Consider the following 22,616-nt stretch of genomic DNA (forward strand, 5'->3'; position numbering starts at 1 on the left):
AGATAAAGAATCAGCAATATGTGATGAAGAAGCAGCCATTTTCACACCACTGAGATTTCTGGGTTTCTTTCTTTTAGGGTAAGAAAATAGGGCAAAAAGGTTGCAGAAGTGCATAAACAGGAGAGAGAAAGAATGCGTAAAAGAGAAAATGTTATGATGAGAGATGTATATCTAGATACGGATTTGAAAAAGAATGCAATGAATTTATGAGAATGAACAGTTACATAATCAAATGCATTTAATGAGGAATGACGTTAGGTGGGATAACGTGAAATTTGAAATGAATTGCAAAGTTACCTAGGGCGGAGTCTCATCAGTTGCACGCATGCCTGTCCAAATAGAGTGAACACGTGTTCAAATTCTGGAATAGTTGGTGACAGCTGTTTTGCTATAACTTTGATTCTGACAGAGTTAGAACTTCTCATCTTCTCATTCTGATCATAAGTTCTTACTGACATCCTTTAGAAAAGATCTTGTTCTGATAGGATCTTCTTTCTTTTCAACAATGACATCTTCTGAGTGAGCAGAGGTGAGTCTGGAAGATCTTCTAATAGTTTGTTCTTCAGAAATTCTGAGATTCTCTAAAGAAGCAGCAACTTGATCTTCTGATCCTTTGCTTCTGAGTTCTCCAGCTTATGAGTCACAGACTTCAATATCTGCAAAATTCTCAAACTGCTTTGGCTTTTCAAGACCAAGCGTACCATCAAATATGATGTTAATTGATTCTTCAACAATCAATGTTTCAGTATTGTATACTCTGTAGCCTTTTGAGCGTTCAGAATATCCAAGAAGGAAACACTTCTGTGCCTTAGAATCAAGTTTACTCAGATGATCCTTAGTGTTCAGAATATAACAAATACATCCAAAAGGATGAAAATATGAAATGTTAGGCTTTCTGTTCTTCCACAATTCATAAGGAGTCTTATTAAGAATAGGTCTTATAGAGATTCTATTCTGAATATAACATGCAGTATTTATTGCTTCTTCCCAGAAGTGCTTAGCCATATTGGTCTCATTGATCATGGTTCTGGCCATTTCTTGAAGAGTCCTATTCTTTCGCTCTACAACTCCATTTTGCTGTGGAGTTCTAGGGCAAGAGAAATCATGGGCAATACCATTTTCTTTGAAATAAATCTCAAAGAATCTGTTCTCAAATTCGCCACCATGATCACTTCTGACCTTTATGATTTTACACTCTTTCTCAGATTGAATCTGAGTGCAGAAATTAAAGAACACTGAATGAGACTCATCCTTGTGTTTCAAGAACTTTACCCATGTCCAGCGGCTATAATCATCTACGATGACTAATCCATATTTCTTCCCTCTGACAGAAGCTGTTTTGACTGGGCCAAACAGATCAATGTGCAGAAGTTCTAGCGGCCTAGAGGAAGAAATAACATTCTTAGACTTGAATGCAGGTTTGGAGAACTTTCCCTTCTGACATGCTTCGCAAAGAGCATCTGATTTATATTTCAGATTTGGGAGACCTCTGACCAGATTTAGTTTGTTAATCTGAGAAATCTTTCTCAAACTAGCATGGCCTAATCTTCTGTGCCAGACCCATTCCTCTTTGCTAACAGACATAAGACAAGTTACCTTCTGATTCTTAAGATCTTGAATATCAATCTTGTAAATGTTGTTCTTTCTCTTGCCTGTAAATAGGATTGAGCCATCCTTCTGACTTACAGCCTTGCAATACTTTTGGTTGAAGATTATGTCATAACCATTGTCACTTAATTGACTTATGGACAACAAGTTATGAGCTAATCCTTCTACAAGAAGTACATTATATATGGAAGGAGAGTTACTAGTACTTATGGTTCCAGAGCCAATAATCTTGCCCTTTTGATCTCCTCCAAACTTTACTTCTCCAGCGGACTTAAGCACCAGGTCTTGGAACATAGACCTTCTTCCCGTCATGTGCCGCGAGCACCCAGAGTCCAGGTACCATGACATGTTTTGCTTTTTCTTCTTTGCTGCCAAGGATATCTGCAACAAAAATTATCTTCTCCTTAGGTACCCACAACTTCTTGGGTCCTTTCTTGTTAGTTTTCCTCAAGTTCTGATTGAACTTGGGTTTAGCATGATAAACAACAGGAGGTACAACATGGTATTCCTTAGGTTTAGCAGCATGATATTTTCTAGGTTGTGTCACATGCTTTTTAGTGTGTGCAACATGAAAGCTTTTGGCATGTAAAGTGAGCCTAATATCATGGGAGTGGCCATACTTGAACTGATCATACAATGGCTTGTATGTGATTTTCATATCATCTACAGGTTCAAGTTTGTATGGGGTATCACCCTCATAGCCAATGCCAACTCTCTTGTTTCTAGAAACAACATATATCATAGAAGCAAGATGACTTCTACCAATACTTCTAGATAAGAATTTCCTGAAACTCAAGTCATATTCTTTAAGAATATGGTACAGGCTTGGAATAGATTCTTCTGAACCAGAAGATGACTCAGCATCTTTGGATAGTTTTAAAACTTTTTCTTTAAGTTCAGAATTTTCTAATTCAAGCTTCTTAGTTTCAGATACAAAGAGCTTTCTTAGCTTTTTGTACTTGAAACTAAGCTTAGCCTTGATTTCAAGAATTTCAGCTAAACTCGAAGCAAGCTCTTCTCTAGTTAGATCAGAAAATACCTCTTCAGAGTCAGATTCTGATTCTGATGTAGATTCTGCTTCATCATCCACAGTAGCCATTGTTAGAACAAGATTTGTTCTGATCAATTATCTTAGTTTTGATGATAACAATAATATGAATTTTGCTTAAGATAATATGGTACTCTAATCCAATGCAATTTCCTTTTCAGGAAATATATAAAGAGTACGCATAATTCAGCGCTCAGAAGCTTTGTCTCAAAGGGTTCAGCATGCAACATCAGAACATGGTCTGGCAAGACATCAGAAGATGGTCGAAGCAGAATCAGAACATGGGTCTATGGAAGCATCAGAAGAACAAGAGAACAGAAGCACTGAAGTTCTGATGGTATCACGCTCAGAAGCACTTCAAGGTCAGAAGATCAGAAGATGCTATGCACCAAGCTGTTTGACTCTGATGATATTCAAACGTTGTATTCACAAACATCAGATCAGAAGAAAGTACAAGTGGCAAGCTACGCTGACTGACAAAAGGAACGTTAAAAGCTATTCTAGGCTACGTCAGTAGACACAGCGTGAACAAGGCTCGAGGTAGTTGACAAAAGCGTATAACATTAAATGCGATGCTGTACGGAACACGCAAAGCATTAAATGCACTCAACGGTCATCTTCTCCAACGCCTATAAATATGAAGTTCTGATGAGAAGCAAGGTTAACGATTCCGCACCAAAACAACTCAAATTAACTTGCTGAAACGCTGTTCAAATCAAAGCTCAGAATCTTCATCTTCATCAAAGCTCACTACATTGCTGTTGTAATATATTAGTGAGATTAAGCTTAAACGTTAAGAGAAATATCACAGTTGTGATTATCGCTTTTAAGAAGCATTTGTAATACTCTTAGAATTACATTAAGTTGTAAGGAACTAGAGTGATCGTGTGGATCAGAATACTCTAGGAAAGTCTTAGGAGTGAACTAAGCAGTTGTAACTAGAGTGATCGTGTGGATCAGTAGACTCTAGAAAAGTCTTAAAGGGTATCTAAGCAGTTGTTCCTGGAGTGATCAGTGTGTGATCAGAAGACTCTGGAAGACTTAGTTGCTGACTAAGTGGAGAACCATTGTAATCCGTGCGATTAGTGGATTAAATCCTCAGTTGAGGTAAATCATCTCTGCGGGGGTGGACTGGAGTAGTTTAGTTAACAACGAACCAGGATAAAAATAACTGTGCAATTTATTTTTATCTGTCAAGTTTTTAAAGCTACACTTATTCAAACCCCCCCTTTCTAAGTGTTTTTCTATCCTTCAATTGGTATCAGAGCGCCGGTTCTAAGGTGCAAGCACTTAACCGTGTTTAGAAAAGATTCAGGAGGAGAAAAACGCTTCAGTAAAAGATGGCTGGTGAAATTCCAACAGACCCACCTACATCCACATCTGGCTCTGCTGAGCAATACAACGGTAACAATGGTTATACTAGACCGCCGGTATTTGATGGTGAAAACTTTGAATACTGGAAAGATAAACTGGAAAGTTACTTTCTTGGTCTAGATGGTGATCTATGGGATCTTCTGAAGGATGGTTACAAACATCCAGTAAATGCCAGTGGCGTAAAGCTGTCAAGGCAAGAAATGAATGATGATCAGAAGAAGCTTTTCAGGAATCATCATAAATGCAGAACTGTTTTGCTGAATGCTATCTCTCATGCTGAGTATGAGAAGATATCTAACAGGGAAACGGCCTATGACATATATGAGTCCTTGAAAATGACTCATGAAGGAAATGCTCAAGTCAAGGAGACTAAAGCTCTAGCTTTAATCCAGAAGTATGAAGCCTTCAAGATGGAGGATGATAAAGACATTGAAAAGATGTTTTCAAGATTTCAAACTCTTACTGCTGGATTGAGAGTTCTTGACAAGGGATACACCAAGGCTGATCACGTAAAGAAGATCATCAGAAGCTTACCCAGAAGATGGGGTCCTATGGTGACTGCATTCAAGATTGCAAAGAATCTGAATGAAGTTTCTCTGGAAGAGCTTATCAGTGCCTTGAGGAGTCATGAAATAGAGCTGGACGCAAATGAGCCTCAAAAGAAAGGTAAGTCTATTGCATTAAAATTAAATATCAAGAAATGCACTAACGCTTTTCAGGCTAGAGAAGAAGATCCTGAAGAATCAGAATCTGAAGAAGAAGATGAACTGTCCTTGATCTCCAGAAGGCTAAATCAACTCTGGAAGACCAAGCAAAGGAAGTTCAGAGGCTTCAGAAGTTCAAAGAAATTTGAACGTGGAGAATCTTCTGATGAAAGAAGATTTGACAAGAAGAAGGTCATGTGCTATGAATGCAACGAGCCTGGACACTACAAGAATGAATGTCCAAATCTTCAGAAGGAAAATCCCAAGAAGAAGTTTCATAAGAAGAAAAGTCTTATGGCAACCTGGGATGAGTCAGAAGATGATTCAGACTCTGAAGATGAGCAGGCTAACTGTGCGCTGATGGCGACAGAAGATGACAGATCAGAATCTACATCAGAATCAGATTCTGAAGAGGTATTTTCTGAACTTACTAGAGATGAGTTAGTTTCCGGTCTAACTGAACTTCTGGAACTCAAGTCTCAGATTAGTCTCAAATACAAAAAGCTGAAAAAGCTATTTGAATTTGAAACAAAGAAGCTTGAGTTGGAGAATTCTGAATTAAAAGAAAAACTTTTAAAATTATCCAATAATGTTGGATCTCCTTCTGATTCAGAACAATCCACTCCTAGTCTAAACCATATTCTGAAAGAATATGATTTAAGTTTCAGGAAGTTCTTATCTAGAAGTATTGGCAGAAGTCAGCTAGCTTCTATGATATATGCTGTGTCTGGAAACAAAAGAGTTGGCATTGGTTTTAAGGGTGAAACCCCATACAAACTTGAACCTGTTGATGAAATGAAAATTACATACAAGCCATTGTATGATCAGTTCAAGTATGGCCACTCTCATGATATTAGGCACACTTCACATGCTCAAAGTTTTCACATAACACACACCAAAAGGCATGTGACACAACCTAGGAAATATCATGAAACTCACATTAAAAATTATCATGCTGTTCCTCCTATTGCTTACAATGTTAAACCCAAGTTCAATCAGAACTTGAGAAAATCTAACAAGAAAGGACCCAAAAAGATGTGGGTACCTAAGGATAAGATTATTCCTATTGCAGATATCCTTGACTGCAAAAAGGACAAAGCACAACATGTCATGGTACCTGGACTCTGGATGCTCGCGACACATGACAGGAAGAAGGTCTATGTTCCAAGACCTGGTGCTTAAGTCTGGAGGAGAAGTCAAGTTTGGAGGAGATCAAAAGGGCAAGATAATTGGCTCTGGAACTATAAAGTCTGGTAACTCTCCTTCCATTTCTAATGTACTTCTTGTAGAAGGATTAACACATAACCTCTTATCTATCAGTCAATTGAGTGACAATGGTTATGATATAATCTTTAATCAAGAGTCTTGCAAGGCTGTAAATCAGAAGGATGGCTCAATCCTATTTACAGGCAAGAGGAAGAACAACATTTATAAGACAGATCTGCAAGATCTTATGAGTCAGAAGGTGACTTGTCTTATGTCTGTTTCTGAAGAGCAGTGGGTCTGGCACAGAAGATTAGGTCATGCTAGTTTGAGAAAGATTTCTCAGATTAACAAACTGAATCTGGTCAGAGGACTCCCTAATCTGAAATTCAAATCAGATGCTCTTTGTGAAGCATGTCAGAAGGGCAAGTTCTCCAAACCTGCATTCAAGTCCAAGAATGTTGTTTCTACCTCAAGGCCATTAGAACTCTTGCACATTGATCTGTTTGGCCCAGTCAAAACAGCATCTGTCAGAGGGAAGAAATATGGATTAGTCATCGTAGATGATTATAGCCGCTGGACATGGGTAAAATTCTTGAAACACAAGGATGAGACTCATTCAGTGTTCTTTGATTTCTGCATTCAGATTCAATCTGAAAAAGAGTGTAAAATCATAAAGGTCAGAAGTGATCATGGTGGTGAATTTGAGAACAGATCCTTTGAAGAATTCTTCAAAGAGAATGGTATTGCCCATGATTTCTCTTGTCCTATAACTCCACAGCAAAATGGGGTTGTAGAACGAAAAAATAGGACTCTACAAGAAATGGCCAGAACCATGATCAATGAAACCAATATGGCTAAGTATTTCTGGGCAGAAGCAATAAACACTGCATGCTATATTCAGAATAGAATCTCTATCAGACCTATTCTAAATAAGACTCCCTATGAATTGTGGAAGAATAGAAAGCCCAACATTTCATATTTCCATCCTTTTGGATGTGTATGCTTTATTCTGAACACTAAAGATCATCTTGGTAAGTTTGATTCCAAAGCACAAAAGTGTTTCCTTCTTGGATATTCTGAACGCTCAAAAGGCTACAGGGTATACAATACTGAAACATTGACTGTAGAAGAATCAATCAATATCAGGTTTGATGATAAGCTTGGTTCTGAAAAACCAAAGCAGTTTGATAATTTTGCAGATTGTGATATTGATATATCAGAAGTTGTTGAGCCAAGAAGCAAAGCATCAGAAGCAGAGCTTCTCAGAAGCAAAGAATCGGAAGATCAAGTATCAGCTTCTCTGGAGAATCTAAGCATATCTGAAGAACCATCTGTCAGAAGATCATCCAGACTCATCTCTGGTCATTCAGAAGATGTCATTCTTGGAAAGAAGGATGATCCAATCAGAACAAGAGCATTCCTTAAGAACAATGCAGATTGTCAATTAGGTATTGTATCTTTGATCGAGCCAACTTCTGTTGATCATGCTCTAGAAGATCCAGACTGGATAATTGCTATGCAAGAAGAACTGAATCAGTTTACAAGGAATGATGTTTGGGATCTTGTTCCTAGACCAGATGGATTCAATATAATCGGTACAAAATGAGTCTTCAGAAACAAGCCCAGAATTAGAAGATGAGAAGTTCTTATATATGGGTATCTTCTGAATTGAAATCTTTTTCTTAAGAAGTTCTGATTAAAATCAATTAGAAATTGTGATTCAGTTACTACTAACGTTTCATTGTCTAAGTTGATTCAGAATCTCTTTAAAAGCAAAACAGCTGTAACTGGCTATCCAGATGGTAAACACGTGTTCACTACTCCTGGACAAGCGTGCGTGCAGTTGAGGGGACGTCTACTTAGGTAACTGTGCAAATCACGTCTTTTGTCTTTATTATCTCTCCTCATGTCACGTAACATTAAATGCTTTTCATCATTAACTCCCTTTCAGTTTTCTTTTTATATTCTTCAAACGTTTCTTTTCCCTCTCATATTTCTCTCACTTTGCATACAGTTTCTTTTTCGTTCTCTCTCTCTCTCTTTGCATTCATATCATAAACCCTAGCAGTCTCCAATATCTGCAAATCCATCATGAATCCATCGTCAAGCTCTGGGAATCAAGAAAATGATCGGAAACAAAAGAGAAAGGCAACTGCTGAACCAGAGACCAAACCAAAAAGAGTAAGGATCACCTATGACCCTCTCAAAGTGTATCAACCCCTTGACGGTACCCCTCATTCACCTCCCTCTTCAAAGACCTCCACCACCTCTTCCTCCTCATTCATCCTCTCGGAACCACCTTCTTTACCATCTGATATCTCCTCCCCTTCAACCTTTCCATCAGATATTTCTTCATCTCTCTCACACCCTTTTCCCACCAGAACACCTAATCCCTATAGTGTTGTTCTTCCCGACTCCAGGTTCACCGTCAACCCTCCAACTCCTACCACTCAATCATATCTGGAGCTTTTACATTCTGATGTAAATGGCTGGTTGGAGATTCTAGGTGCTGCTCACCTTAACCATCTGGATGAGTATGCTACAAACAATCTTTGGAATACCTTTCGTCAGGATTTTCTGGATAAGGCTACAGACACTCAGAGAAGGATCATGTCTGAAGCTCCTGGTATTCGTGGTCTTCGGCTGGAAGCTGGTGAAAGCAGCCGTCACCATCTCATCAGGAACAGAAGTGCTCTTGAGAGGAAGATACCTGCAGATGAGTTGGAAGAAGAAAATCTCTGCAGAGACATCGTGGTGTGGAGACCATGGTTTCCTGTGCTGACTGGAGATTTTCAGTGGCTGTTCAACTGGTTCAGAATGAACCCTTCTGAAAAAGCACCTCACATGGTCTTTCCAGTAGTGGTTTATCGTGCTGAAGTTGCTGGTCCTACTCCTCCAACAAACCTAGCAGCTATTCTTCAAGCGTTGGAAGATGGAACTTCTGAGCTGCCTGAACCAGAATATGCTAAGGCTACTTCTGAGTCAGACTCAGATGAGGAAATGGAAGTTGCACAAGCTGAAGATCTCCCAGAAGATCACTCTGCTGAGATTGCTGTCCCTCTTGGCAGAAATTCAGGTGCCTCTTCTTCTGGTGAAACCTCAGCTCTGATGGAGACCTTGGAAACTCTTCATCAGAATCAAGCTATGCTGGCTTCTCGCTTGGACGCGCAAGAAGCAGCCAATGCTGAGTTTCGCTCCTTCATGACAAGGCAAGCTACAAGCACTGACGGGATTCATGATGTTCTGGCGCGGATTTTGCGTAGGCTAGGATCTTAGTCTTTTGGTCTTTGTAGTTTTCTTTCCTTGTTGCATCTGTTTTCCTGCATTCCTCTCCTGTAATCCTTCGTTTGATTATCAATAAAAAGTTTCTTTGTTTTTACATTCCAGTGTTTTTATTTGTCGTTTTTTATCTCTGAATCTTTTTGAAATATTCTTTTTGATGTTATGACAAAAAGGGGGAGAAAGATAAATGATAAATGATTTGATTAAATCTATCAGTTGCTGGGTAAAGCTCCCACACATTTACTAACAAGAACTGCAAGTTCTATATGGTTTAAGTGTTTTGCAGGTATAAAGAAGTGAAGAGAATCTTCAAAAGCAAACACAAGAAGCAAAACCATGGAAACTGAAGCAAGCTGAGTGCTGTCAAGCTTCAGAAATCAGAAGCAAGAAAGAAAATAGAATTTGATCCATATTTGTCTATTTGCTATGACAAAATTCTATTTGCTCTGATACATTATTTTAGCCTATATGGCTCTGATACATATTATGTGTTCAAATATACATTTTATGTTCTAACTCGTTCATGCTGACTTTTGTCGTTTAGTTTTTGTTCTGTAACATTTCAGGATGTAGAGATGCTCAGATGATGCTCTGGTACATTCAACAATGTTCTGATACAAATCTAGCATGAAGTGATGTTGGTAGAAATTCAAAGCTCTGAAGCTATCCGAGGGAAGCAGAAATCAGAAGCTGCGAATGTTCTAAAGATCCAGAAAACTCAAGTTCTGAAGCTGTCCTAAATGGAAGCAGAAATCAGAAGCTGTGAATGTTCAAGAGATCAAAGAAATTCAAGTTCTGAAGCTGTCCTAGATGGAAGCAGAAATCAGAAGCTGTGAATGTTCAGAAGATCAAAGAAATTCAAGTTCTGAAGCTGTCCTAGATGGAAGCAGGAATCAGAAGCTGTGAGTGTTCTAGGAATCTAAAGAAATTCTAGTTCTGAAGCTGTCCTATGGAAGCAGAAGTCAGAAGCTATGAATTTTCTGAAGACAGAAGCTTATATGATCGTCTCTACCGAAATAATCAGGGAAGTCTTTTATTAAAGTTCTTCGAGTATTTATTTCAGGGGGAGATTATTTATCTCAGGGGGAGATTGTTAATCTCAGGGGGAGACATATTCATATGCTTATGCTATAGCTGTGTAATTTGTCTTTTGCCGTCTACTCTTTCTGATCGCAAATTCATATCATTTATATATGTTTTTGTCATCATCAAAAAGGGGGAGATTGTTAGAACAAGATTTGTTCTGATCAATTATCTTAGTTTTGATGATAACAATAATATGAATTTTGCTTAAGATAATATGGTACTCTAATCCAATGCAATTTCCTTTTCAGGAAATATATAAAGAGTACGCATAATTCAGCGCTCAGAAGCTTTGTCTCAAAGGGTTCAGCATGCAACATCAGAACATGGTCTGGCAAGACATCAGAAGATGGTCGAAGCAGAATCAGAACATGGGTCTATGGAAGCATCAGAAGAACAAGAGAACAGAAGCACTGAAGTTCTGATGGTATCACGCTCAAAAGCACTTCAAGGTCAGAAGATCAGAAGATGCTATGCACCAAGCTGTTTGACTCTGATGATATTCAAACGTTGTATTCACAAACATCAGATCAGAAGAAAGTACAAGTGGCAAGCTACGCTGACTGACAAAAGGAACGTTAAAAGCTATTCTAGGCTACGTCAGTAGACACAGCGTGAACAAGGCTCGAGGTAGTTGACAAAAGCGTATAACATTAAATGCGATGCTGTACGGAACACGCAAAGCATTAAATGCACTCAACGGTCATCTTCTCCAACGCCTATAAATATGAAGTTCTGATGAGAAGCAAGGTTAACGATTCCGCACCAAAACAACTCAAATTAACTTGCTGAAACGCTGTTCAAATCAAAGCTCAGAATCTTCATCTTCATCAAAGCTCACTACATTGCTGTTGTAATATATTAGTGAGATTAAGCTTAAACGTTAAGAGAAATATCACAGTTGTGATTATCGCTTTTAAGAAGCATTTGTAATACTCTTAGAATTACATTAAGTTGTAAGGAACTAGAGTGATCGTGTGGATCAGAATACTCTAGGAAAGTCTTAGGAGTGAACTAAGCAGTTGTAACTAGAGTGATCGTGTGGATCAGTAGACTCTAGAAAAGTCTTAGAGGGTATCTAAGCAGTTGTTCCTGGAGTGATCAGTGTGTGATCAGAAGACTCTGGAAGACTTAGTTGCTGACTAAGTGGAGAACCATTGTAATCCGTGCGATTAGTGGATTAAATCCTCAGTTGAGGTAAATCATCTCTGCGGGGGTGGACTGGAGTAGTTTAGTTAACAACGAACCAGGATAAAAATAACTGTGCAATTTATTTTTATCTGTCAAGTTTTTAAAGCTACACTTATTCAAACCCCCCCTTTCTAAGTGTTTTTCTATCCTTCACCCATCAGCGCAATGTTAGCCTGCTCGCCTTCAGAGTCTGATTCTGATTCTGATGAATCTGAATCATCCCAAGTTGCCATAAGACCTTTCTTCTTATGAAACTTCTTCTTGGGCTTCTCCTTCTGAAGCTTTGGACACTCACTCTTGTAATGACCTGGCTCATTGCAGTCGAAGCAAGTGACCTTCTTCTTATCAGATCTTCTGCTTCCAGAAGATTATCCTCTTTCAAGCTTCTTTGAACTTCTGAAGTTCTTGAACTTCCTTTGTTTGCTCCAACAGAGTTGGTTTACCCTTCTGGAGATCATGGACAGTTCATCTTCTTCTTCTTCTTCTGATTCTGATTCTTCAGAATCTTCTTCTTTAGCCTGAAATGCATTAGTACATTTTTTATAATTAGATTTTAACGCAATAGACTTACCTTTCTTTTGAGGTTCATTAGCATCTAGCTCAATTTCATGACTCCTCAGAGCACTGATCAATTCTTCAAGAGAGACTTCATTCAGGTTCTTGGCAATTTTGAATGCAGTCACCATAGGACCCCATCTTCTGGGCAAGCTTCTGATTATCTTCTTGACATGATCAGCCTTTGTATAACCCTTGTCAAGCACTCTTAATCCAGCAGTCAAGGTTTGAAATCTTGAGAACATTGTTTCAATGTTTTCATCATCCTCCATCTTGAAGGCTTCATACTTCTGGATCAAGGCAAGAGCTTTGGTCTCCTTGACTTGGGCGTTTCCTTCATGAGTCATTTTTAATGATTCATATATGTCATAGGCAGTTTCTCTGTTTGATATCTTCTCATATTTAGCATGAGAAATAACATTCCGCATAATAGTCCTACACTTGTGATGATTTTTGAATTGCTTCTTTTGATCATCACTCATTTCTTGTCTGGTGAGCTTTACACCACTAGATTTCACTGGATGTTTGTAACCATCCACCAGAAGATCCCATAAGTCACCATCTAAACCAAGAAAGTAACTTTCGAGTCTATCTTTCCAATATTCAAAGTTTTCACCATCGAATACTGGTGGTCTAGTGTAGCCATTGTTTCCATTTTCATTGTGTTGCTCAGCAGAGCCAGATGTAGGTGGTGGAGTTTCAACCATCTTGACTTAGCGTTTTTCTCTTCCTGAATCTTTTCTAAACACGGTTAAGTGCTTGCACCTTAGAACCGGCGCTCTGATGCCAATTGAAGGATAGAAAAACACTTAGAAAGGGGGGGTTTTGAATAAGTGTAGCTTTAAAACTCTTAAGATAAAAACAATTTGCACAATGATTTTTATCCTGGTTCGTTGTTAACTAAACTACTCCAGTCCACCCCCTTGGAGTGATTTACCTCACCTGAGGATTTAATCCACTAATCAATCTTGATTACAATGGTTTTCCACTTAGATACCCTCTAAGTCTTCTAGAGTATTCTGATCACAACTTGACCACTCTAGGAAATCAATGCTTAGATACCCTCTAAGACTTCTAGAGAATCCGATCACAACTTGATCTTCTCTAGTACCTTTACAAATGAATGTAAACAAATTCTTACAAGAGTATTACAATGCTTCTTAATAAGCTATAATCACAACTGTAATATTTCTCTTAAGTTCTAAGCTTAATCTCACTAAGATATTACAACAGCAATGTAGTGAGGTTGAAGATGAAGTTTGAGAGCTTTTGAATTTGACAACGTTTATGTATTTTGCGTGAAAGTGTTGTATTCAGCTTCTCATCAGAACTTCTATTTATAGGCATTTTGAGAAGATGACCGTTGGGAACATTTAATGCATTGCGTGATCCGTACAACATTGCATTTAATGTTTCACTCTTTTGTAAACTACCTCGAGCCTTGCTTTTCCTGCTTTAACTGACTTTGCCTTTAATAGCTTCTAATGTTCCTTTTGTTAGTCAGCGTAGCCTGCCATCTTGTACTTGCTTCTAATCTGATCTTTGTAGATACAAGGTTTGAATTAATCAGAGTCAAACAGCTTGGTGCAGAGCATCTTCTTGTCTTCTGACTTTGAAATGCTTCTAGCGTGATACCGTAAGAACTTCAGTGCTTCTGCTTCTGATCTCAAGTTCTTTTGATGCTTCAATAGACCATGTTCTGATTCTGCTTGACCATCTTCTGATATCTTGCGAGAGCATGTTCTGATGTTGCATACTGAACCTTCTGAGTCAGTGCTTCTTGCGCTGAATTTGTGCATACTCTTTATATATTTCCTGAAATGGAAAATGCATAGGATTAGAGTACCACATTGTCTTATACAAAATTCATATACATTGTTATCATCAAAACTAAGAATATTGATCAGAACAAATCTTGTTCTAACAGGTAGTAGATACATAGTTGACAAAAAAGCACAAACTTAGAAGATCAAAGTGTTGGAGGACGAGGAAGAATCGAAGACACTTTCCATCCTTACAGGCTGCTCTTCTTTAACACACTCAACCCATTTTCATTCATAAAAAAGATGTGGTTGTTGATGTTTTTTTAACTGTTATACATGTTTTTTTTTCTGAAATCGTGATTTTGTTGCTATTTTTTCTTATTCTGATTTTAGGATTTATGTTAGGAAACAAGATGCAGAACAATGCCTGAAAATTGGAGAAAAGGTCTTCACGAAGGTTCTACTTCAAGTTGTGGCCATTATATTTCTTTTGTTTACCCTGATAAAGTTTGGTACTGTTATGATGACCATATGGTAAGATTTTTGTTTTAGTTTTTTGAAAATTGATGCTTATTTAAGTTTTATTGAAATGTTATTTTCTATTACTTCTAGGTTTACGTTGTTTCGGAAGCTGAAGTTTTAGAACAAAAGTCTTACGTTTTGTTTTATGCGAGGAGTTCATCCATGTGAGTACCGTGGAACTAGAAATACTAGAAATGCTGGAAATAAAACAAATGCATCTCATATGGTTTTCCATAATTTGAACCAATTTCTAAAGGTAGTTTCTTCATTTTGTAAGTATTTGTAGTTTCCGAGGTGAATTGTATTCAAGAGGCTTTAAAGCATTTGTAAGAGTTTTTCTGGTGAAGTCATGGTAAGTTCCAAATGCTTGAATTGAATATTTGTAGTTCATTCAACTTAGTTGTACCTTTCCATTTTCTAGCAGCAGACTTTGGTTGCAGTTGATAGTTTTTTGTACTTGGTAGTTTCCTTTATCTCACACTGAATGCAGATGTATCATAGCTATAAAAAGTGATTCTTAGTGAAGTTATCCATCGAAGAAAAAGATTATTTTTTTATCATAACTTTTAAGTTTTATACTAGCATATCATAAACCACTCACATGGTTATCATTGATTTTAAGCTTCTACTGTATTAAGTTTCATCACTACCGTTAATTATAGATTAATATATTTTAAAAGCACAATCAATGTCAATCTGAACATGTGAAGTTTATAACAATTGGTTTTAAATTGCGGTCTATAGTAATTTTTGAGGTTTTAGTGTTAGTGACATTGGTTATAACATTTGATGTGGATCTGTGATTTGTTAGGTTTGAATCAATGTTTGTGAATCAACGAAGTTCACTTTGTGTGTCAAACTCTTGGAGAGCAGGGCACAAGTGAAATCAACGAAGTTTACTTTGATTAAACATTTACAATGGATAAACCTCGGACGTGTCTGAGAATTGGAAATTGTTGTCGATTTCTAGGGATAAGCCTACTCCTATATTCAATGTATATATTTCTCACTCTTTTTTTCGTCATTTTTTATAATTGTCCAATTGGATTGACAGTTAGATAGTTAGTTATGGATAAATTAATTCTCAACTATATTAATGTTAATGTTTGTATCACTGTTTGTTCATTGTGATATGTGAATCGCATGCTGTTGCTGTCATTGGGAATAAGATCATTATGGTTAGTGGCGAGTCTGCTACTAGAGTTTGACAAGTTCCTCATTTTTCAATTTGCAGTTGTAAATCTTCATACTAAGGAGAAAGCTGGAGTTTGACAGGTTCTGATCAATCCCTACCTTTCCCCATATATTAAGCATTGTGACACAAAGTGTAAGTACCCATTCCCTTTTCAATCGGCCACACAGCTATTACCAACAACACAGCTTCTATTGGTTATTTTCTCGAAGGTACATTTTTTTATCCATAAGGCACAATTATTTCCAGCATATCGTTTAATGAAGACCTATTTTATGTGAAGCATATCCCATCATACACTCTATCATACAATATATGATCATTACATGTCCTATTATGCTGTAGAATTTCTTTAAAATTCAAGAACACCATAAATATGCTTGGTTCTCAAAATAGCGAAAACAAATAAAAGCTAAAAACTTTTTTTTTGAATTGACTTTCAACTTTACTATGCAACCAAACTTTAACTCTTTTCATACCAGAAAAGAAGACTTAGCAAAAGCCTTAAAAATTATATCCCATGTCATCACAATTATAGAAATAGTTTATGCTTTCATACCCGAAAATGAAATTTAAACTTCTTACTAATTTTTAGACGGTTACATTTTTGGACCGTTAGTTATTTTATTTAATTTCATTAATATCTCGCTAAATGATTTTTTGGGAATGAAAAAATTTGTTGTTAGCAGATAGTATATTGGCCACTAATAAGATAGTATCTTGGTCATGTTTCTCTGTAATTTTTCGTGGGTGTTCATTGATTATTTCCGTTGTGAATCCACTTATTATGTATGTCATTCATATTATTTTCAAAACAGGCAAAATGAAGAATATACTTTGTTTAGAAATGGGTCACAGTCATAAAAATGTAATAGAAAGCAAACCATCCAAAAACTCCCATAATGGTTTTAATTTCTGCTCAAAATCAACATGACATGAAAGTGTTAAAGGAAAACAAATGCAAATCAAACACAAAATCTAAGTAGTGTTTTTTTCCACCAAGAAGTCATGAAGGTTCATTCAGGTGTAAACTTCACCGCATTAGTGTAACAAAAAAAAAAACTGCAATTGAACAAACCAATACAAGATGTTCCAAGTTTGCACATGGGATATTTAAACTTAAGCCTCAACTGTCACGGCTTGGTAAAGTTGCTTATGTTGAATGTGGATGCCATGGTAGTTTAAAATTTTGAATGATGATTTTTCAACTTTTTATTAAAAAAAAACTAAGGATTCATTTATAATAGAGTAAATAGATGGTTGTTGTGTGTTAGCAACAGGCCCAAACGCATGATGAAGCAGCCCACTTGGCTGAAAGACTTTGTTACTAAATAAATACCTTTTATATTAATGTTTTAAATATTATGTTTTGTTGTTGGGCCTAGCCCGTTTTGGATATGACCCATTAGGTTAAGAAAAAGACTCTTGTATTTAAGACAACTCTTGTTGGTGAATGAGCAAGAAGAAAATTATTCATCTTTTCATTTGTTCTTATGTGTTTTGAGTTTATCCTTCTTTACATTTCCCTTAGTTTGGAATAGTTGCAAAATTCCTTCTTATCATTTGGTGCTTTCATTTTGATCCATGCCTCCAAAACCTATCCAACCTACCCCTAATGAAATCCTTGAACAAGCTGTTAACACAGCAGCCTTGCGTTTGGATTCTGCAATGCAAGAAACACAGCAGCAGCTTGATGAAAGGTTTCACATCGTCCACACAGATCTGCAACAGACCCAGCAGAATCTCGGTCAGCTCAACACCAGGCTGGAGAATGACCGCCAACTATCGGATTCGCGCTATGATTCCATCATGGCAGCGCTCTCCAAGATCCTAAAAGAGAAACAGCCAGCAACTACTGCTGCTGTCGGCACACCAGCAGGTTCTTCAGGTACTTTTCAACCCCCACCTTCTAGTTCTGCTGCTACAGCACCCATATCTACCATCCTAACCCCCACAAATACCCCTCAAAGACATTCTGCTACTACAAACCCTACCCCCCGTCCCTCCACACAAATGCAAGTACCCTTCACTACCTACCCACTTTTTTCTACGCCATTTACACTTCCACCCCTAACCCAACCTTTCCCCTTCACACCACAAATTCCATACACTCCACAAATCCCATACACTCCACAAATTCCATACACCCCCATCCCTAATTCAACCCCCTTACCTCCTTTCCGTACCCCTAAATTAGAGTTGTCCATGTTCGATGGTTCAAACCCACTTGAATGGCTTTTTCAAGCTGAGCAATATTTTAACTTTTATCAATTACCCCCTGAAAATCGTTTGGGTATGATGTCCTTTTATATGAAAGGTGAAGCTCTAAGTTGGTTTAAGTGGATGCATCAAAGCCACGAATTAGTGGACTGGTTCTCATTCACTAGGGCTTTGGAACTACGTTTTGGCCCATCCACTTATGCTAATCACCAAGCAGAATTGTTTAAATTAAAACAAACTGGGTCAGTGGTGGAATACCAAGCTACTTTCGAAAAACTAGGTAACCAAGTTGTGGGATTATCCCCCGATGCTATCATTAATTGTTTCATTTCCGGTTTGCATTCTGATATTCAAAACGAAATTGCTATTCACAAACCCACTTCCATATCACAAGCTATTGGGTTAGCTAAGCTTATTGAGTCCAAATTGAAAGACACAAAGCCTAAGTTTCCTAAACCTGCACCTCCCTCCTACAACCGCACCATTCCAGCCCAACAGAATGCCTACCCACCCCAAACAGGCCCAAAACAAAGTTTTCCAGACCATACACCCAAATTACCCATTAAACAACTGACAAGTGCTCAACTCCAAGAACGTAGAGCCCAAGGACTATGCTTCAACTGTGACGAGAAATTTATTCCGGGCCACCGCTGTTCTAAAGGAAAATTTCTCTTATTACTGGTTGATGATGAGGATAATTTGCTACAGGAACCAACAAGTCCTATTGAAGAAACCACCTCCATAGCTGTTCCCGAAGAAACCTATTTTCAACTCTCACCTCAGGCTGCTAGTGGTCATTTTTCCCCTAAGACACTAAAGTTCAAAGGTCAAATCAGTAGCATGGCTGTCACGGTTTTAATTGACACGGGTAGCACACATAACATTCTACAGCCTAGGGTAGCCCACCACTTAAAATTGCCAACCACTCCAATCCAAAATTTTTCTGTCATGGTGGGAAATGGTTCTAAGTTGTTGTGCTCAGGGTTCTGCCCACAAGTACCAATCACCTTACAAAATACCTTGTTTCACATTCCTTTCCACCTACTTCCAATTGAGGGTGCTGATGTCGTACTAGGTATGGAATGGCTACGTACTCTAGGACCTCTCATGGCTGATTTCTCTATCCCAAAAATTTCCTTCAAACACCAAGACAACCAAATTACCATCACAGGCGATCCAAAAACTTATCCTACCCAATCTTCATTTAACCAATTTTGCCAACTCCTTCATACAGATTCCATCGCCTCTATGCATTTACTGCTATTCCAACCACCACATAACCAAGATACCCAACCCAATGCACCTACCTCTGATTTTTCCACTTCACTCCCAAAGTCCATACCCAAACAAATTATTCACATTCTTAAATCTTTTTCCCAGATTTTTCAGAAACCACAAGGCCTACCCCCCCCAAGACAACATGATCATCACATTCCATTATTGCCCAATACCACCCCGGTTAACGTTAAACCTTACCGGTACCCTCACTCTCAAAAAGAAGCGATGACCACAATAATACAAGACATGTTACAAGAGGGCATTATCAAACCCAGTAATAGCCCTTATTCCTCACCCGTTTTGCTAGTACGCAAGAAAGACGGTTCTTGGCGTTTCTGTGTAGACTATCGCGCTCTTAATGCGGTAACTGTTCGTGATCGCTTTCCCATACCAACTATAGACGAACTATTTGATGAGTTGGGATCTGCAACTATTTTTTCCAAGATCGATCTTCGATCTGGTTATCACCAAATTCGGGTTAGTCAAGAGGATACTCACAAAACTGCATTTAGGACATTTGATGGACACTACGAGTTCTTGGTTATGCCATTTGGCCTAACTAACGCTCCTAGTTCGTTTCAATCAGCGATGAATGATTTGCTTCGCCCATACTTACGACGGTTTGTTTTAGTTTTTTTTGATGATATTTTAATCTACAACTCATCCTTATCTGATCATGCATTTCATTTAAAACTGATTTTGGACTTACTTCTTTCTAACCAATTTTATGCAAAGCTATCAAAGTGTGTGTTTGCTGTGCCTAAAGTGGATTACCTAGGTCATATTATTTCCAGTGAAGGTGTAACCCCTGATCCGACTAAAATTCAAGCTATGCTAGAATGGCAGACGCCTCGTTCACTCACGTCACTAAGGGGTTTTTTAGGACTCACCGGCTTTTATCGACGATTTGTTCGCCACTACGCCACACTCGCCGCTCCTCTCACCGATTTATTACAGTCCAGCAAGTTACATTGGAATGATACAGCACAAGAAGCTTTTACAACACTGAAAAAGAAAATGACAGAGACTCCGGTCTTGTGCCTTCCTGACTTCTCCAAGACTTTTGTGCTCGAAACAGATGCGTCCGCTATCGCAGTTGGAGCTGTGCTATCACAACAGGGTCACCCACTTGCGTTCTTCAGCAAGAAACTATGCAACCGTCTTCAGGCCTCGTCAGTCTATATTCGTGAGATGTATGCCATCACAGAAGCTGTAAAAAAGTGGAGACAATATTTAATTGGAAGGCATTTTCACATTTACACGGATCAACAGAGCTTAAAGAATTTGTTAGTGCAAACTATACAAACACCCGAACAACAAAAGTGGGCAGCTAAGTTACAAGGTTTTCATTTTGACATCTTTTACAAACCTGGTAAAGCAAATCTCGTAGCCGACGCACTCAGCCGCAAACACACAGATGAACCAGCAATCCTTCTCTCCATCTCTTCTCCGATTCCAGTCCTCGTACAAAAGTTAACCAGTTATTACAAACAGAACCAAGATGGCAAGAATCTTATGCAGAAGATTAAAGAGGATAGTAATATGCAACAACTTTTCCACACCCATAATAATTTGGTTTACTACAAAGGGCGCATTTACATACCTGATAGTGACGACTTGCGACTTTCCATTCTTCGAGAGTTCCACTCAACACCAACCGGTGGCCATTCAAGTGTTAAGCCGTCTCTGGCTCGTGTCTCTACTTCCTTCCTTTGGCCTGGCATTTACAGAGATATAAAAGAGTTTATTAAGAGATGTTCAGTCTGTCAGAAGAACAAGTACTTGACTACACGAAAACAGGGTCTCCTACAGCCATTGCCAATTCCAAAAATGGTCTGGGATGAATTGAGCATGGATTTCATTACTCACCTTCCTAATTCGTTTGGTCACACGGTTATTTGGGTAGTCTGTGACAGGTTGACGAAGTTCTGCCACTTTATTGCACTCCCAACACAGTTTTCGGCCAAGGACCTTGCCCTCCGCTTCTCAATCGAGATCTGTCGCCTTCATGGTATTCCATCCTCTATTGTATCAGATCGCGACCCACTTTTTCTCAGCACGTTCTGGAAGGAGTTGTTTCGCACCCAAGGCACAACTCTGAAGTATAGCTCAGCATACCACCCTGAGACAGACGGACAAACAGAGGTCGTTAATCGATGCTTAGAAACTTATTTACGGTGCTTTACCAGTGAAAATCCAAAGAAATGGTTTCGTTACTTACACTTAGCGGAGTTTTGGCATAACACAGCTCTTCATTCTTCTATCAACATGACCCCTTTTGAGGCGCTTTACGGACGACCACCGCCTTCGTTTCCCAACTACCTTCAAGGATCCACAGATGTTACGTCCTTAGAGGATTCTCTGCAACAACGCACAAAAATATTAGAGAGTCTTAAACACAATCTGGATACAAGCAGAAAAAAAATGGAACTTCAAAGCAATATAAAGAGACGCGATTGTAACTTCAATGTCGGAGATCTCGTACTCCTTCGTCTCCAGCCCTACCGCCAACATTCCGTGAACCGCCGCACCTCACAGAAACTCTCACAGCGTTTCTTCGGCCCCTTCAAGATCTTACGCCGGATCGGGAAAGTAGCCTATCACTTGGACTTGCCGGCGGAGTCGAAGATTCATCCGGTTATTCATGTTTCCCAACTCAGAGCATTCTTTGGCTCTGATCTATCGCACCATATCTCGCCACTTCCTGATGATGGAGATAGTGAGGAAGATGAAACAAAGGGGAAATCTGTAGAAGATATGGAACAAGAAGAAACAAGGAAGACAGAGAAAAAGAGAAGTGATTGTACAAGGGACGAGAGTGAGAGCGAACAGCTTATAGAGTCTCCTAATGTTACTTGTACTTTGAAGCAAGGACATCAGAACGTTATCTCCAACGGATCTGGGAAAATCCAATCTCCACCATCCGTTAGCTTACCAAACACACCAAGTCACTGCCCACCTTTGGATGCCTCTGACCCTTCACGTGGGTTGTACTATCCCAACACTCCACCAGCGGCCAAAAGCATTGGAAAAGATAAATTAGTAATGACACCTGGGCCCCATGCATTAATTCACCCGTCTGCAACTTCCCCATGCGCCGCACCAGCTGTACCCCATCCACTCAAACTTCCCAAAACCCTAGTTCCAAATTCTAATGGGCCTTCTCGTTGGACACAAGCTTTTGCACCACAGCCCAACTCCCACTCCAACCTTGAGGACAAGGTTGTCTTTGGGCCGGAGAGTAATGTTAGCAACAGGCCCAAACGCATGATGAAGCAGCCCACTTGGCTGAAAGACTTTGTTACTAAATAAATACCTTTTATATTAATGTTTTAAATATTATGTTTTGTTGTTGGGCCTAGCCCGTTTTGGATATGACCCATTAGGTTAAGAAAAAGACTCTTGTATTTAAGACAACTCTTGTTGGTGAATGAGCAAGAAGAAAATTATTCATCTTTTCATTTGTTCTTATGTGTTTTGAGTTTATCCTTCTTTACATTTCCCTTAGTTTGGAATAGTTGCAAAATTCCTTCTTATCATTGTGTGGAATCATGAATTACTTTTATTATGATATGCTAAAATATGTTATA

General features: G+C 38.6%; 1 protein-coding gene across 1 annotated transcript; it reads left to right on the forward strand.

The window, feature by feature from the left end:
- Positions 1-17,112: 17,112 nt before the first annotated feature.
- LOC131649199 (uncharacterized) lies at positions 17,113-22,338 on the forward strand. Its single transcript, XM_058918955.1, has one exon. It carries the CDS (start codon positions 17,113-17,115, stop codon positions 22,336-22,338), a length of 5,226 nt encoding a protein of 1,741 aa, XP_058774938.1.
- Positions 22,339-22,616: the final 278 nt, after the last annotated feature.

This window comes from Vicia villosa, linkage group LG2 (assembly GCF_029867415.1).
Source record: "Vicia villosa cultivar HV-30 ecotype Madison, WI linkage group LG2, Vvil1.0, whole genome shotgun sequence".
Classification (NCBI taxonomy): domain Eukaryota; kingdom Viridiplantae; phylum Streptophyta; class Magnoliopsida; order Fabales; family Fabaceae; genus Vicia; species Vicia villosa.

Coding starts and splice junctions, on each gene's coding strand:
- LOC131649199 (XM_058918955.1), top strand. CDS start 17,113: ATGCCTCCAAAACCTATCCAACCTACCCCTAATGAAATCCTTGAACAA.